General features: G+C 41.0%; 1 protein-coding gene across 3 annotated transcripts in view; it reads right to left on the reverse strand.

Annotated features, from left to right (window-relative positions):
• LOC122798133 (biotinidase-like) overlaps positions 1-17074 on the reverse strand; it is a 363716-nt gene that overhangs the window by 117907 nt on the left and 228735 nt on the right. For all 3 annotated transcript variants that reach the window (XM_044066842.1, XM_044066843.1, XM_044066840.1), the window contains exon 3: positions 14658-14807. In XM_044066842.1, coding sequence (XP_043922777.1) covers positions 14658-14807 — 150 coding nt within the window. The remainder of the gene's footprint in view (positions 1-14657; positions 14808-17074) is intronic.

Raw genomic sequence — 17074 nt, forward strand, 5'->3', positions numbered from 1 at the left:
AAAATTGCATTACTCATTACTTCGAGAAGTTTCGACAACTTCCTCAGCTCCCAGATCGATTTGACTGCTCCATAGGCTGGGAATATTCCTGCCCAGGATATAACACTGTCACTCAAGTCCATATGAGTCAATTTGCTTTTATCTTTCACGGCATTATGATCTTTCCAGCCAGCTTCGATCTTTCCAACTGGATTCACAGGTTTTTCAACTGGACCTTCAGGTTTTCGAGCTGCTTCTCTCACGTTTCGTATCTTACCCAAAGGTAATTCTGCAGTATGTCTTATTGCCGGAACCAAATAACCCAAAAAACAACTGCCGGACCAATTCTCAGGTAACCATTTATATGCCTTTTTCCCACAAATAAAATAACAGTTTTCTACTTTAGTACTAATACGCATCAACCCTGCATGAAACATTTTCTGATCTATAATTGACAATTGTTTAAACAAAACTGGATTTTTGCGAATGTCATTCATAGTTGTTTTCAATGAGTTCAAATACGAGTCATAATTAGTATTGCAAAAAGTATTGCCATTACAATTCTTAATATAACATCGGTAAGATATGGTTATATTACAATTGCTCCAGCCCACCTGGAGGTATCATTTTATAAAACATACAACTCCTTTTTGTGTGACAGGTAAAAATAAAGCTATTTTGTCCTGTGATCTCACAGTTCCTGTATCGAAAAGTAAATTCTCCCAAGTCTCATTTATCCCCAAAGGGACAGCGGACATTATCAGTCCTCCATATGCTGTTGGTATAGCTGTACAAACCCAGCAATTTGAAATGTTCATAGTCTCTGCATATACATGTTTCATGGCTAGGTATGTGTTAAAATTTGGATGCCAGTCTATAGACGTTTCATCACGCCTTCCCACTTTCACTTGTGTGGTTGCGTGTAGGATAAACCACAACAAGAGGAAAATTGTCACAATTACAGTCAATAAATGTACACTCAACAAAATGATTATGCAACATCTCTGAGGTTGATCTAAATTTTTATTCGCTTTGTTTTTGGCCATCTCGGTCTGGTTGTGTATCAGTCACAAAGTTTTTATCAAGTTGAAAGTTCTTTACCGGTTTACAATGTGTCAAATGAACCCAGGACGTCCTCTCGGCCACTCTAACTGCAGTAGGAGTTGCCAACAGAACCTGGTACAGTCCCTCCCACTTTGGACTTGCCCAATTCTTCCTTTTCGTCACTTTCAGCCAAACGTATGTCCCAGGGGCCAAGACTGCTTCCACCGGTCTGGTCTGTTCCTTATCTGAAAAAGAGTTAAACTGCAAAACAGATTTATTTGTTAACAGTTTCCTCATATAACTAGCTAATGAACTGTCAGCCTCTTGCTCTGCAGGCATGAGAGCTTTCCACTGAGGCACATAATATGCTCTCCCAAAAAACTTTTCAAAGGGAGTCAAACCCTTTACATTTGGAACCGTTCTAATACTCAACAGTGCCAAAGGCAGACAGTATATCCAATTCTTTTGAGTCTCCTCTACTAGCTTCCTAAGCTTACTTTTGAGGGTAGCATTGTACCTTTCCACCAGTCCTGCTGACTGTGGGTTGTAGACACAATGGTTCTTTAAGGAGATACCAAAAAATCTCCCAAGTTGGTGGATTGTCTGGTTTACGAAATGTGTGCCGTTGTCACTATAAATCCTTTCCGGAATGCCAAATCTAGGGATTACTTCTTTTATCAGGGCTTTCACCACTGTTGCTGCATCCGGGTTTTTGGTTGGAAAAGCTTCTACCCATTTAGAAAACATGTCTACAATAACTAAACAAAACTTTTTCCCTTCACACTTATTCAATTCTATGAAATCCATACAAATAGTATGGAACGAGTATGGTGGTATAGGAAAACTTCCTTGCTTGGTTTTAAATGCTCCTTGTGCATGGTGCTTGTTACAAGTATGACAAGCTGCACAAAATGTTTTTGTGTAGTTTGTGTATCCATATGTTTGGAATATTCGATTTACTAACTGTACCATCCCCCCTGTTGAGACATGGCACTGCCCATGGCTCAACAAAGCTGCATATCTAAATAAATTAGACGGCAATATCGGTTTTCTCTTTGGAAATGTACAGTCCATTCTCAAGAATTGCACCTTGTTTTACCCATTTTTGTTTTTCTGCTTTTGTAGTAAGCGTCTGCATTGTTTTTAACATATCTAAATCTAAAATCTCAGAGGGTTGTAATTCCTCATTCAAAAGTAAAGTTTCTGAGTCTGAGGCTGCTTGCTTTGCAGCTGCATCAGCTCGTGCATTGCCTTTTGAAATCTTATCCTGCTGTTTCGTATGAGCTACACATTTACAAATAGCTACTTTGGTAGGTAACTGAATAGATTCTAATAATTCCAAAATAAATTGCGCATGATTAATAGGTTTTCCACTAGATGTTATCATTCCTCTATTTTTCCATTGTTGTGCAAATACATGCACTGTAGAAAAAGCATACTGACTATCAGTATATATGTTCACACACTTGTTTTTTGCTAAAGTACATGCCCTTGTCAAAGCTATCAATTCTGCTGCTTGTGCAGATAAGTTGTGTGGTAAGGATTGAGCTTCTAAAATTTCATTGTCTGTAACTACTGCATACCCTACCAGATTCTTCCCTGTAGGACCCCTTCTGCATGAGCCGTCCACGTAATATGTCACCTCGGCATTATCCAAGGGCATATCTGTGAGATTTTTTCTAGGTAAAGCTAACTGTTCAATTTCCTGCAGGTAGCTGTGTGGTGTGCCCTCCACAGGAGTTGGAAGTAATGCTGATGGATTCAATGTCATACATCGTTCAATTGTCATATGAGGTTGGCTCAGCAGTATAGTCATACACGAAAGATGTCTAGCAGGGGAAAGGTATGCCACTTTTTCTTGCAGTAAAATTATTGCAACTGCATGAGGCACTCTCAATGTGAGAGGGTGGAATAATACCACTGAGGCCGAAGCCTGTACTGCCATTGCAGCTGCAACTACTGCTTGTACACAGTGAGGCAAAGATCGCGCCACTGGATCTAACTGTGATGAATAATAGGCTATGGGGCGTTGCTTAACCCCATGTTGTTGCGTCAATCCTGACGTCATATATCCTTACTTACAATCTACAGTCTGAAAGAACCGTTTATGATAATTTGGAAGTCCTAAAACTAATGAAGAAGCATATCAACTGCTTCAACCTGCAGAAAGCCGTTTCTGCTTCAGGTGTCCATTGTAAGATATCTTGTGCTGCCATTGGTGTCTTATATATCAAGTCAGTCAGTGGAGCAGATTCCAAAGCATAATTTGGTATCCAGCTCCGACAAAAACTAGTTGTACCTAAGAAAGACATAATTTCTTTCTTGGTTGTTGGTTTGGGTGCTTGCAAGATTGCTGTTTTTCTTTCCTCATCTAATATTCTTCCTTCATTGGATATTACATATCCTAGGTATCTAACTTGTTTTCTCCAAAGTTGTAACTTACTTTTGTTTACTTTGTGTCCTTGTGTTCCTAAAAATTTCAATAATGCTACAGTATCCTCCCTGCACTGTTGCTGGGTGGGGGCTGCTAGCAAGATGTCATCTACGTAAAGCAGAATTTGACTACCTCCTGGTGGGGTAAACCCTGCCAGGTTGCTAGCCATTTCTTGTGCAAATATTGTTGGGCTCTCACAATATCCCTGTGGTAATCGAGTATACGTATACCTTTTACCCTGAAATGTAAATGCAAACCAATATTGACTATCAGGATGTATAGGTATTGAAAAGAAAGCATTGCTAATGTCTACCACAGAGAAATAATTCTGTTGCGGTTCTAAATCGTTTAACAAAGTATGTGGGTCTGGCACCGTAGGTGCTCTAGGTATTACTGCATTATTTACAGCTTGTAAATCTTGTACCATCCGCCATTCCCGTTTGCTATTTTAACAGGAAATAGGGGTGTATTACATGGTGAATCAGGAGATTCTACCAGTACTCCCTCTTTGAGTAATGCTGCTATTATAGGCTTAATTCCTATTTCTGCATCCTTTCTCAAAGGGTATTGTCTTTTCTGTGGTCTAAAAGTTGACTTTGGGGTTATTGTAACTGGTCCTGCTGTTCGAATATGTCCTACATCTGACTTGCCTGTTGACCAAAGAGCTGTTGGAATTTCACATAAGGCCTTTTCTTCTTCTCCTCCTAATAAAAATGCTAATCAGCTGTCCTCGCTAGATTGCAAGTGTACAGCTGGATGTGTATGTGTCAACCAATTCAGTTTTTGTTTTTGTATCCCTTGTTCTGATAGTTCTAAATCAGTCTGTTTTTCCCATCTTGTTACTTTTTCTCCTAAGTCTGCCCATTTGACACTTTTGTTCTTTGTCAAGCTGACATGTGGTAACCGATTTGATCTATACAATGCAAGGAATTCTTGAGGTAACGAACAGCTAACTACACTGTTCCCCTCAGTATCCCAGTACAAAGTAAGCAAAACCAATCTAGTTGCACGATTTCTAAACAATTCTTGCTCATACTCTCTATCAGGTCCTTGTGTAGTACAGTAGAATAGAGTACAGTGTAACAAATGCTGTCGATCAGTGTCCAGGGAGGGGGCTTTACTGATGGCTATGTTCATCAGTTCCTCGGTTACTGCCCCTGGACCAGTCGTGACTAGGTCCTGGCTGTACCAATAAAAAGTTTCACCCTCCGATCGCACTACAAAGGTATCCATTTGTCTCTGTGCCTCCATACCTTGTACAGTTGGAACTACTGCTATGCCAAATATTTGCATAAGGTCTCTGCCCAATAGGTTTACTGGACACTTTGTAGAAACAACAATTTTATTTCTCTGGGTCATACCTGAAACAGGGTCAGTTATTGCTATATCATGGGAAAGTGGTTCCCTATATAGCTGTCCTTTTGCTGCTTTCACTAGTATATAATCAGGTGATTCGGAATGTTCTGGTAACTTGGAGGGGTGTATCAAAGTCCGTGACGCTCCTGAGTCACACAGGAATTTGACTTCCCTTCCCTCCACCAGAAGTGTAACTTCCGGTTTCGTATCTGCTAAGTAAAGCTCTAAACTCAATAATGCTAAGTCCAAAATTTCATTTTCTTCATCCTCCATATCTACTTGCACTTCCTCTACTCCTTCTATCACATTTACATTTGTTTTTTGTTTATTAACTTTTCCTGATGATTTCTGACTTTCACGTGATGTATCCTCACTATCATATAGTCAGTCCTCATCTCCCTTATCTTCTGTAATTACCTTTTTGTTTTGCTTACAATCCCTTGCTAGATGTCCCTTTTTCCCGCACTTGAAGCATTCACCTCTCTTTTTTCTCTCTTCAAAATCTTCTGATCGTTTGTCAAACTGTTTGTTTTCCTGGGTATTTTTCTTGCCCTTTTTACCTGACTGTAATACAAATACTTCAGCTCCGTCTTCAGCAGTGAAGACTTGCGCCTTCTTTTTCTTTTACTATTAAAATGTCTTTCAGCATGTCTAGCGCATTCGAGTAAGGCTTGTAGCCTCCCTGTTCGATGGTCTATCATATGCTTCGTAATGAAGCTACTAATAGGTGCAATGCAACCTTTCAAAAATGCATTTTTCAATTGTTGTTCATACGGGGAATCATTTGTTTGGTTCTCAGGAACCGACATACCGCCATGATTATTAAAACATTCTAATAATCTAGCATAGTACCCATCTATTGTCTCATTTTCCTGTTGTATGCATTGATTAATGCAAGTCCAGTCTGCTCTAGGTTTCCATTTCTCAGAGATTCGGTCTGTTAGACCTTTCACTCTGTTGTCTAACTCTGCGTCACTATGTGGGAGTGGTCTAAGCTCTGCATTACAAGGATTCCAGGTGCCACAAATCATGTGCCAATCTGGACCTATAATTTGTCTTACTACTTTTTCTACTTCTTCCCCATTCAAGTGGTAACTCAACCTCATGCCTTGTAAATCTTCTAAAAATTTCGTAAAATTAACTTTCGGATGGGGGATTCCCACAGTAGCATTCCGGATATCTTCCGGTGTCCATGGTCTGTATACTAAGAGTGTTGGGTTTTGCCCTTCCTGTCCTGCCTGAGGATTTGGAACTTCTATAAGTGGGCATATTTCTTCCTCACTCTCATCCTGTAGATTTCTCTCTATTTGGTATGATTCTGTGTCCCTATGTGTTTTACGTGTTCGGGACCTAGTCTCAATAGGATCTCTAACAAATGGTTGTGGTCTTGCTGAAACTTCAGGATAACGCGGAGGTGGACCAGCCTGTCCACTCTCTTCATATCCTGAAAAGGGTAAGGGAGGGGGCAAGGGAGGAGGAGGAGGAGGAGCTGTTGCTATTACCAAGTTATTATCCTCTTTATCTAAAAATAATGTTTTTGAATTTTTAAGCTTCTGCTCTCTATGATTTGCTTCCTCAATCCACCTGTGAGCTTGAGGAATGCCTAGTTGGCGTTGCTTTTTTGCCTGACCTCCCGCATCAGATTTAAGCTGTTTAAGGAGTTTAACTAGTGAAGTTTTATCTAGTTTACCATCAAATTCATATTTGTTAACCCATTTCGTATAATACCTAACGTTATCGGAATGTTGTGATTGCATGTATTTTATGCCTTCGTTAGGCGGATCTCGCAATGTTTTAGTGCACTAATTACCCATGTCAAAGAAAATGTTACGTAACCCTTTTTTATCACGTGATATCAAATTCTCAGTTCCTGTTTGCAGTGTATCTAGAATGACTGCCTACCTTATTCTGTTACCCTGATCTATGACCAAATATACAGTACTTCCTTTTGTCCCTTGATCTGCAAAACAAATCTTGACAACAATATACTGTAACCTAGTCCCTGATCTAAAACAGAAAAAAGGCAAATTCTTCCTACCTGAGCCTCCGGTATTGAACTGCCCAATGTCCACTCTTCGGCCACAGATCAGAAAGTGGCCAGCCTCTTTAAACGACAATTCAGTCGGAGGTCTTTTCACCCAAGAAGAACCGTTTCGGTAACTTCTCCTGCGTAGTATTCAATATACTAGACCTGATCATCACAAACATGGGGACAAAATGCTCCACACCGGAAGTATACCCCTCATTGGTGAGATCAGACCATAAATTAATCTCACTGGAAATCCACATCCCGCCCCCACTCCCTGCACAAAAGACCACAGTGAAGAACTTCTCAAAAGCCAACTTCACACTTCTTAAGACTGAAGTGGTATCCTTCAAGGCCCCTGGCCCAGTGGAAACCACAACCTACACCGCTGAATCCTTTATAAATGCCTTCTACGGGCACCTTCAAGAATGCATGGATCATGCAATCCCTAATAAAACCAAGACCCATTCCCCCAAAGGCAGGCACCCTGTCTGGTGGACCCCAGCCATTAACAAACTTTACAACAGGAGGAGGAAGCTACTACATGACAGAGCAAAATCCCTAAAAGGGAAGGCATCTCTGATCAGTACTAGCAAAAAACTACGATCACTCATAAAATCATCCAAGGCCAACTTTGAGAGAAAAATCACAAAAGACAATCACAAGGCCTTCTTTAGCTATGTTAGAAACCTGGGTGGAAACTCCCAGATATGCTCAGAGTTAGTCCAAAATGACACAAATACACGAACCCACAGACATTGCCAACATTCTGGCAGACAGGGTCAGTGCAAATTTCTCCGCCCCCTCCCCAAAAGGAGAAATATCTATCCCAGCAGAGTGTAGCCTCCTAACATCTCAGATGCCCAGGTGAGAGCCCTCTCCAAAGCTAAAACACAGCATCAATGGGACGGACGGTGTCCCGGGCTGTGTGCTACATGAACTCCAAGAGGAACTAAACCCGCACATAAGGCTGCTGTTTAATATTAGCCTTACTACAGGATAAGTACCCAAAGAGTGGCGTACAGCAACAGTGGTCCCACTCCACAAAGGCGGTGCTTCTACGGACCCTGGAAATTACCGCCCCATAAGCTTGACGAGCCTGGTCTGCAAAGCTATGGAAAGGATCATTATGAAGCTCATAAACAAAGACATTGGAGACCTACAGACATTGGATCCTACCCAATTTGGCTTTGTCAAGGGCAGATCCTGCCTTTTGAACTTGGTCGACTTTTTTGAAACAGTCATTAAGGCCATTGATGAGGGTAAGGCAGTTCACACAGCCTACCTTGATCTTGCAAAAGCCTTCGACACAATATCCCACTCGGGCATCATAGACAAACTCACCAGCTTAAATGTAAACCCATATGTCACAAGATAGGTTGCAAACTGGCTCACGGACAGAACCCACAAGGTCAGAATTGCTGGAGCCATGTCAGACTCTAAGCCAGTCACAAGAGGTGTCCCACAGGGCTCAGTCCTGGGACCCCTCTTGTCCGGCATTTATTTTTCCGACGTGCAAGCAAACATAGGAGTATTGTGGCTGACAAAGTTCGCAGATGACTGCAAACTGGGTGCCATAATTGATACTCCAGCGGACACAAGCATCCTTCAGAGAGGCCTCATAGAAATGGATAATTGGTGCCAGAGCCATGGCCTTAAACTGAATGCCAAAAAATGTATAGTCATACCCTTTGGGAAAAACAAGGTACCCACAAATTACCACATAGGTGGTAATCCATTAAGTACGGAAGAGGTAATCAGGGACCTAGGGACCCAAGTTGACAGTAACCTCTCATTTGACACTCATATTGCCAAAGTGGTTAGGAAGACCTTCTATATTGCCCATCTTATCATGAAGGGATTCACATCTAGATCAAGAGAGGTCATTGTGCCCCTGTACTCTTCTTTTATCAGGCCCATGATTGAGTACAATGCCCCATTTGGGATGTATCTTACCCGACACCTGCAGCAGTTGGAAAGACCCCAAAAGTTCCTCACCAAGAGGATAAAGGGTCTCAAACATATGTCATATGCTGCCCGGCTGAAGAAACTCCAGCTCTATTCAGTCGCATACCACCTACTCAGAGGTGATCTATGCCTGACGTACAAGGCCATGTCCAATCCGAATTAATGGACATGCTCCACCTCAGAAAACCCAAATCCATCAGAGCCACGAGAGCAAGAGATTTGAACCTCAACACAGAAATAAATAGGACGTGCTGGAGGGACAGATTCATAAGCCAGAGGCTCCCTACACTCTGGAACAGAATCCCAGTCCATGTTAGGCAGAGCCCCTCACTAACTCTCTTCAAGAGAAATCTTGACGAGTGGATGGGAGATCGTAGGTTTACCCCGGGGGTCATCTCTGTGTCACTACTAGACAGAGGCACAGTAACCTAAACCCTAAATGGGCATAGTATTCTCATCCTAAGGGGTGGTGAAAGCCACACACACCCTGGCTAGGCTTATAAATGCCCCAGGGCAGATAGCCTAGTACGAACCTATGAACCACCGGTAGACTCTGATCTGCAGCTGTCTGAGGGAATTTTCCGGCTGAGAAGGACCAAACTGTTAAACAAAATCAAGAATTCAATACACAGGAGGTTCAGATTCAAAAGTTTACTAGTGTACACCAGAAGGCAAAAAACGCACAAGTACAGAATTTTGTCTGACATGAAACAGGAAGCACACAATTTTATATAGGTTTAACATTCAAGCTATGCCCACCTTACTGATGTGATATGTCACAAGGCATCTACATCACTTTAGCTTACAGTCTTCTATTCATTAAATCTGCTGATGCTGTATATTTTAAAAAACTTTTCCTCTGGTTACAATACGGCCTTCCTATCCAGCTGGTCAGACATAATGTCTTTCTGTAAAGTTACCTCTTCAAGGTTTCATATCAGTTTGAATACAATAGTAGATTCAGTCTTTTAATACACGTCTTTGTTCTCTGTTACACTTTCTCACACAGCTGCGTGCTATCTCAATAATACATATACAAGGCCAAATCATCCCAGCAGGAAAGAGCAGAAGATTTCATTATTTCACACATTTAATTTCCTGACCCAGCAGATAATCACTTGTGAAAAGCATAAACATTAAAACTTGCTAAGCTAGCATTCTGCCAGGGTCGAAGGTCAGCTTTGCTTCAAGCCACACTGCAGTTTCAAAACTACTTCACATTTAAACATGAATTAATCCTCTCTACTATATGATTAATAGAATAAAATGCATTATATACTACTTTGCTTTTTAAACTAGCATTTCTCATGTATTCAAATACACATTTTTCTAACAATAAGTCAAGTCTCCTGCTGGGAACTCTGTCAATCACAGCAGGTAACAGCTCAAATTACCCTTAGCACCTTGACAGCTAGGGAAGTTAGGTGTGAATGGGATGGGAGATGAGATGAAGTAGTACAATTCAAGCTTCACAAAAGCCTGCAATTTAGACATTCTAAAAAGAAGCAGCATTAAAAAGCATTTTAAAAACAAATTCCAACACGTTAGAGATGCAACCATATAGCCAAACTGGAGGCTAAGCTCTCTCAACTCAGTACTGGCGTAACCAGTCAGGAGGAAAAGGAAACCACACTCACTACAATTCCTGTCTCACATAGACCTACCACGACAGCAAACCAAACACAAACACACAAAAACATACTCGGAGGCTCTAAATAAAAATCTGCCTAAGCAGCAGAGACCTCCAAAGCAGACACCCAAGCAACCACTACCCCAAAACAAAACACGTGCAACACATAGCTCACAAAGCCAGTGTGCCGAACAGTCACAGCCCTTAAGGCTAAACAACACACCTGATACACTATCGTCAGGCACACTGACGTCCCGCTCACCAGGCTGAACAAGGAGAAGGTCACTGTGAGCTGTCTGTCGGGCGCTAGGATCCGCCACATAACACAAGCACTCAGGTCACTCCAAGGCAAGTACAAATATGACTCAGTCATTGTCCTTGCTGGTGCGAATGACCTGAGACGTATCTCCCTGGACTACATGAAAAGAGACATAGAGGAGCTCTCTGAGCATGTAGCCCAGGCTGGTATGACCCTGACCTTAAGTAGCATCTTACCCTCACCAAGAATTATGCCACAATATGAAGACAAGATGATCAATTTCAACAATTGGCTTAAGTATTGGTGTCATTCAAAGGAGATCCAATGCCTGTCAGCCTGGGATGACATGCTCGACATGCCACGATGCTTCGCTAGGGACGGCTTGCACCTATCACCCGTGGGCTTTCGGATATTGACAAAGGCTCTTGCTACCCCCATAGTGCCTTTTTTAGGCAAGGCTCAAAAGACAAACCCACCTCCATAGATAACAAACTAAGAGTAGTGCTACTCAACGCCAGAAGTCTAAACCTCAAGATGCATGCACTCGAAACTCTCCTTAGCATGGAGAACATCGATATCTGAGCAGTAACAGAAACCTGGTTCAAGGCTCCCGAGAGCACCCCAGCACTACCAGGTTATACCTCATACCATGCTTTTCGGCCCCAAAACTTGGACCGAACCACAAAAGGAGGGGGGGTATCAATATTCGTCAAAGATACCCACACCTCCAGGTTGGTGGCACAGCACGAAGCATCAGAGACTATCCATGTGCAACTAACAGTGGATAAAACTGCCTTCCAGTTTATAGCCTGCTACAGACCACCCTCCCAAACCCAGGAACTCCACTCGGCCTTCCTGTGAACACTGGAAAATATGAAGGTCTCTCTAAACACCATTATATTAGGCGACTTCAACTACCCAAACATAGACTGGGAGCATTACTCTAGCTCCAACACCCTAGCCCAAAGCTTCCTAGAATTTATAAACTCAAATGCTATGGAACAACTTGTTACCACTCCCACAAGAGGGGAAAACATACTGGACCTGATCATCACCAACATGGGGACTCTATGCTCCAGACCAGAAGTGTATCCCTCACTGGTAAGATCAGACCATAAACTAATCTCACTGGATATTCACATCCCGACCCCACCCCCTGCCCAGAAAACCACAGTGAAAAATAAACGCATTCTATGAACACCTTCAGGAATGCATGGATCATGCAATCCCAAATAAAAGCAAGACCCAATCCTCCAAAGGCAAACATCCTGTCTGGTGGACCCCAGCCATAAACAAACTATATAATAGAAGGAGGAAGCTACTACATGATAGAGCAAAATCCCAAAAAGGGAAGGCATCTCTGATCAGTATTAGCAAAAAACTACGGGCACTCATAAAATCGTCTAAGGCCAGCTTTGAGAGAAAAATTGCACAGGACACTAAGGATAATCACAAAGCTTTCTGTAGTTATGTTAGAAACCTGGGTGGGAATTCCCAGATATGCTCAGAATTAGTCCAAAATGACAAAAAATACACTGAACCCACAGACATTGCCAACATCCTAGCTGACAGGTTCAGCGCAAAATTCTCCCACCCCTCCCCACCAAAAAGGCAAATATCTATCCCAGCAGAGTGCTGCCCCCCCTGACATCTCAGATGCTCAGGTAAGAGCCGCCCTCTCCAAAGCAAAAAACACAGCATCAATGGGACCAGACGGTGTCCCGGGCTGCATCCTACTTGAACTCCAAGAAGAGCTAAACCCAAACATAAAACTACTGTTCAATCTCAGCCTTACTACAGGATATGTACCCAAAGAGTGGCGTACAGCAACGGTGGTCCCTCTCCACAAAGGTGGTGCCTCAACGGATCCTGGAAACTATCGCCCCATAAGCCTGACTAGCTTGGTCTGCAAAGCTATGGAAAGGATCATCATGGACCTTATAAATAAAGATATTGGGGACCTACAGTCACTGGATCCAACCCAGTTCGGCTTTGTTAAGGGCAGATCCTGCCTCTTAAACCTGGTCGATTTCTTTGAAACAGTCACCAAGGCCATTGACGAGGGGAAGGTGGTCCAGACAGCCTACCTGGACCTCGCAAAAGCCTTCGATACAATACCCCACTCGGGCATTATAGATAAGCTCACCAGTTTAAATATACACCCCTTTGTCACTAGATGGGTTGCAAACTGGCTCAAAGACAGAACCCACATGGTTAGAATTGCTGGAGCCATGTCAGACTCCAAACCAGTTACAAGTGGCGTCCCACAAGGCTCAGTCCTAGGACCTCTCTTGTTCGGTATATATTTCTCAGAGGTACAGGCCAACACGGAAGGACTGTGGCTGACCAAGTTCGCAGATGACTGCAAACTGGGCACCATAATCGACTCTCCAGCTGACCCAAGCATCCTCCAAAAGGGCCTCATAGAAACAGACAACTGGTGCCAGAGCCATGGCCTCAAGCTAAACACCAAAAAGTGTATAGTCATCCCCTTTGGCAAAAACAAAGTGCCCACAAATTATTACATAAGTGGTAATCCATTAAGTACGGAAGAAGTAATTAGGGACCTGGGGACCCAAGCTGATAGCAATCTCTCATTTGACAACCACGTGGCCAAAGTGGTTAGAAAAACATTTTATACAGCCCACCTAATAATGAATGGATTCACATCTAGATCAGGGGAGGTCATCGTGCCTCTTTACTCATCCCTCATCAGGCCCATAATTGAGTACAATGCCCCTTTTGGGATGTACCTTACCAGACACCTGCAGCAACTGGAAAGACCCCAAAAGTACCTCACCAAGAGGATCAAAGGGCTCAAACAGATGCCATATGCTGCCCGGTTAAAGAAACTCCAGCTCTACTCAGTGGCATACCGCCTGCTCAGAGGCGATCTGTGCCTGACGTATAAAGCCATGTCCAACCCAGAATTAATGGACATGTTGTACCTCAGAAAATCAAAATCCCATCGAGCTACGCGCTCTAGAGACTTGAACCTCAGCACTGAAATAAATAGGACATGCTGGAGGGACAGATTCATAACCCAGAGGCTCCCTTCACTCTGGAATAAAATCCCAGTCCAGATTAGGCAGAGTCAGTCATTGACTCTCTTCAAGAGGAATCTTGATGAGTGGATGGGGGATCATAGGTTTACCCCGGGTATCACTTCTGTGTCACTGTTAGACAGAGGCACAGTATACTAACCTCGAAAAAGGGCATAGCAAAATTAATTTAAAATGGGTGGCGAAAGCCAAACACACTCTGGCTAGGCTTATAAATGCCCTAGGGCAGATAGCCTAGTATGAACCTATGAACCTATGAACCTAAAAGTCTGTTTGTGGCATTTGCACTTTCTGTGTTTTAAGTAGTCATTGGACGGCATAAAATGTTACTTAAAACTAACTGACTTAAAAACAGCAGTTTATGCATATAAAATCAATCCAGTGACATGAGCGTTAGGAAGAAATATGCATGCCTGATGTTTTTAACAGACATGTACTGCATTGTGGATTACTGGATTACTTCAAGATGCTAGACCCCATGTGCTCAGACTCAGAAATTATGTATAAACATATTTAAAAACCTGTAAATAGTCCCAGAGTGGTGATAAAATGTAGGAAACACAAAACCATGATGAAATAAACATGATTTTTTGAGTCTGTAGATGTGGTTCTCCTTTCATAGAATACTTTGCTTTCTCTGTATGTGACATCCCAATTCCAGCTCATTCTTTATCTTAAAGAAATTAAGAACTGAAAAGACAGTGTATTATTTTAAAACCGTATATGTATTTTTTCAGGTATGAACAACTCAGATCACCTCTCAGAACCTAGTTGCAGATACAGTTCATTCAAAATCTTAATGCAAAAAAATTAAAAGAATAAAGCAAACAAAACAGCTATTAAGTTCACAATTTACTAACTAAATTATTTATTTAATTATGATATGAAGTGAATGCTACCTCAGCTCTGATGAATGCATGTGGATCTTGACAAGGATTCCATTTTATTTTGTCTGGGTCTGGAACAGTCTCCAAAAATGGATAAATCGATTCCCTGGTATAGTTAAAGCCATGTATACCATCCTCTGGAAATACAATAATTTGAACACCCTGTGAAAGCAAAGATATTTTTTTTAAATAATTTATTCTGTTTTTTTTTTGGGGGGGGGGTATTGTTGTTGTTATTGTAGTCTCTCCTGCATCTCCTGTCCAAGTCAGAAACAATAGAGCCGAACATCTTAAAAATGTATACAAATCACTATTCTTAACATTTAGAAAGTTTGCTATCTCTCAAAAATACCATTTCACACTGGGAACAGTACATTGTAAAACTTCTTTCTGAATCTGGAGCTTCCCCCAGCCCCCATAAACAACTCCCCACCATTTAACTCATTAACACTTATGTGGTGTGGTATGTCACAACCCTAGCAGCCTACACACAGCTTGCATTCCAGAGAGCATTTTTTGAAAAGTAAACTTAAAAAGCAGATAAATGTAAATATTTTGTGAACAATAAAAGCTATTAAAACTGTACAAATAACAATGTTATCAGTAAAACAATATTCTTTTCAGTAATAACAGTTACTGTAATCATAATGTTTTCCATAACTATTGTAAGGTTTTATAATGCGCACAACCCTCAAATTATATTTTTCTAAACTTTCACAAACAAATGTTCATATCCTGAAAATGATATAACTTAGACATATATAGTTAGAATATGTTTGTTAACCAGACATAAGCTTTCATATAACAAGGAATTCCTCTATAAGTGCATGTTTATTGAGATATTTACATATAAAACATCTGTTTAATTGTATAATTAGAAATAATACAAATAATACTGGATATATTTCTGGATGTGCAACTTAGTGCAAATATCAAAGAGTTTTCTTCAGCGACATGTAAGGTTTCTCCTGATGTCATGCAACAGTTTGCTAGTCACTTGTTTTTTGAAGTATTAAGTACATATGGAAATATTGCTTATTTTCATAATTATTAAAAACAACTTGCAATATTTCTAGTATAGTGTAATAAACCAGCACTTTCAGTGAATTGTTTTGTCTCCCACATTGGTGTTTCACACCAAACACCTCAATAAAATGTAAAATGTAGGTCTCTCAGTTATGAAAATATGAACATAAATATGAAAGTTTCAATAATAAGTGGCAAACAAAGATTAATTTCTCTACTTCAGTATATCATTGACTAACAACTTTAGTGTCATTTTGTTAATAACGCCTTGTCCTTTCTAACAAAGCCTATTTTGGCTGGTAAGTCATTTGGTTAAAGAAGGCAGAACCACAAAAGTTCTAGATGCCATAAGGAGGTGTAGGTGTGAACTGGCAGTATAAAAAAGTTGTTTTAAACTTAAGTTAATTAAACAATGAGTTACAAAACAACTGAATCTCAGAAGAAAATTAAACATGCAGTTCAAGAGGTCTAAGAAATGGATAGTTCTCATTCATGTTTGAAGCAATATACTGAGTGTGTGGGGGTGTTGCTATTGACACGGTTAATACATTCTTTGTAATTCTAATATACAAAACAGGGCATGTATGAGATAAAGAACTGCAGAAAATTTTGTACACTGGGAAGAGATTTTTTTGTGAGAAATAAAACATAATATTTAACAGCTGGGGTATAATCAGGATCATAATTTAAACTGAAGGATACAAACATTACATTCAGCAGATTTTGAAATGACAGATGCTTAGAGAAGCGTCCATATCTTCTTGTGGTATGCTTGCATCATTAACATTATTAAAGCATGAGGACACAGTGAACAAACAGAAAGGGTGAGAAACTTTGCCAAAGGGAAAACAATTCCTGACAGGCAAATTTGGTGCCTGCCAAGTATATATCTGTCAAACCCATACACAGTTAGGGCTCATCAAAGTGCAAAACTGTAAAATGTCAGACAACTAACTATAATTTAAAGTTAGCCAGAGGTAGACTAGCAAGACAGAAAAAGGCAGAAGAATGTTTACTGAAGAAAGATTAACAGACATCATTCAGCAATGTAATTCTGGTGACATAAAAGTGTTAACACTTACAATGCACAGGTAACACAAGTTCAGTTACTGGCCTAGTTGCTGGAGTAGACGGGGATGAGAGTAAAAGTTGATACCAAGTTTCCCATCTTAATGGGGTGGGTGGAACATGCTGGCAAAGTCTTCCTTGGGCCTCTGCTAATTCACAGTTATGAAAAGCAAAAATAAGAAAATAACTCCACATGGAGAAAGGCTAGCAATTGCAGCTCTTGTACTAAGATTATAAGAGGATTGAGACTGGCAAAGAGTACACATACTCTCTAGCTGGAGAACACAGCCATGCAGAAGGATGCATTTGCAAAGGCCTTGCAAAAAGGCTTGATA

The sequence above is a fragment of the Protopterus annectens genome, chromosome 3.part1, assembly GCF_019279795.1.
Source record: "Protopterus annectens isolate FY-2018-M chromosome 3.part1, PAN1.0, whole genome shotgun sequence".
NCBI lineage: Eukaryota > Metazoa > Chordata > Ceratodontiformes > Protopteridae > Protopterus > Protopterus annectens.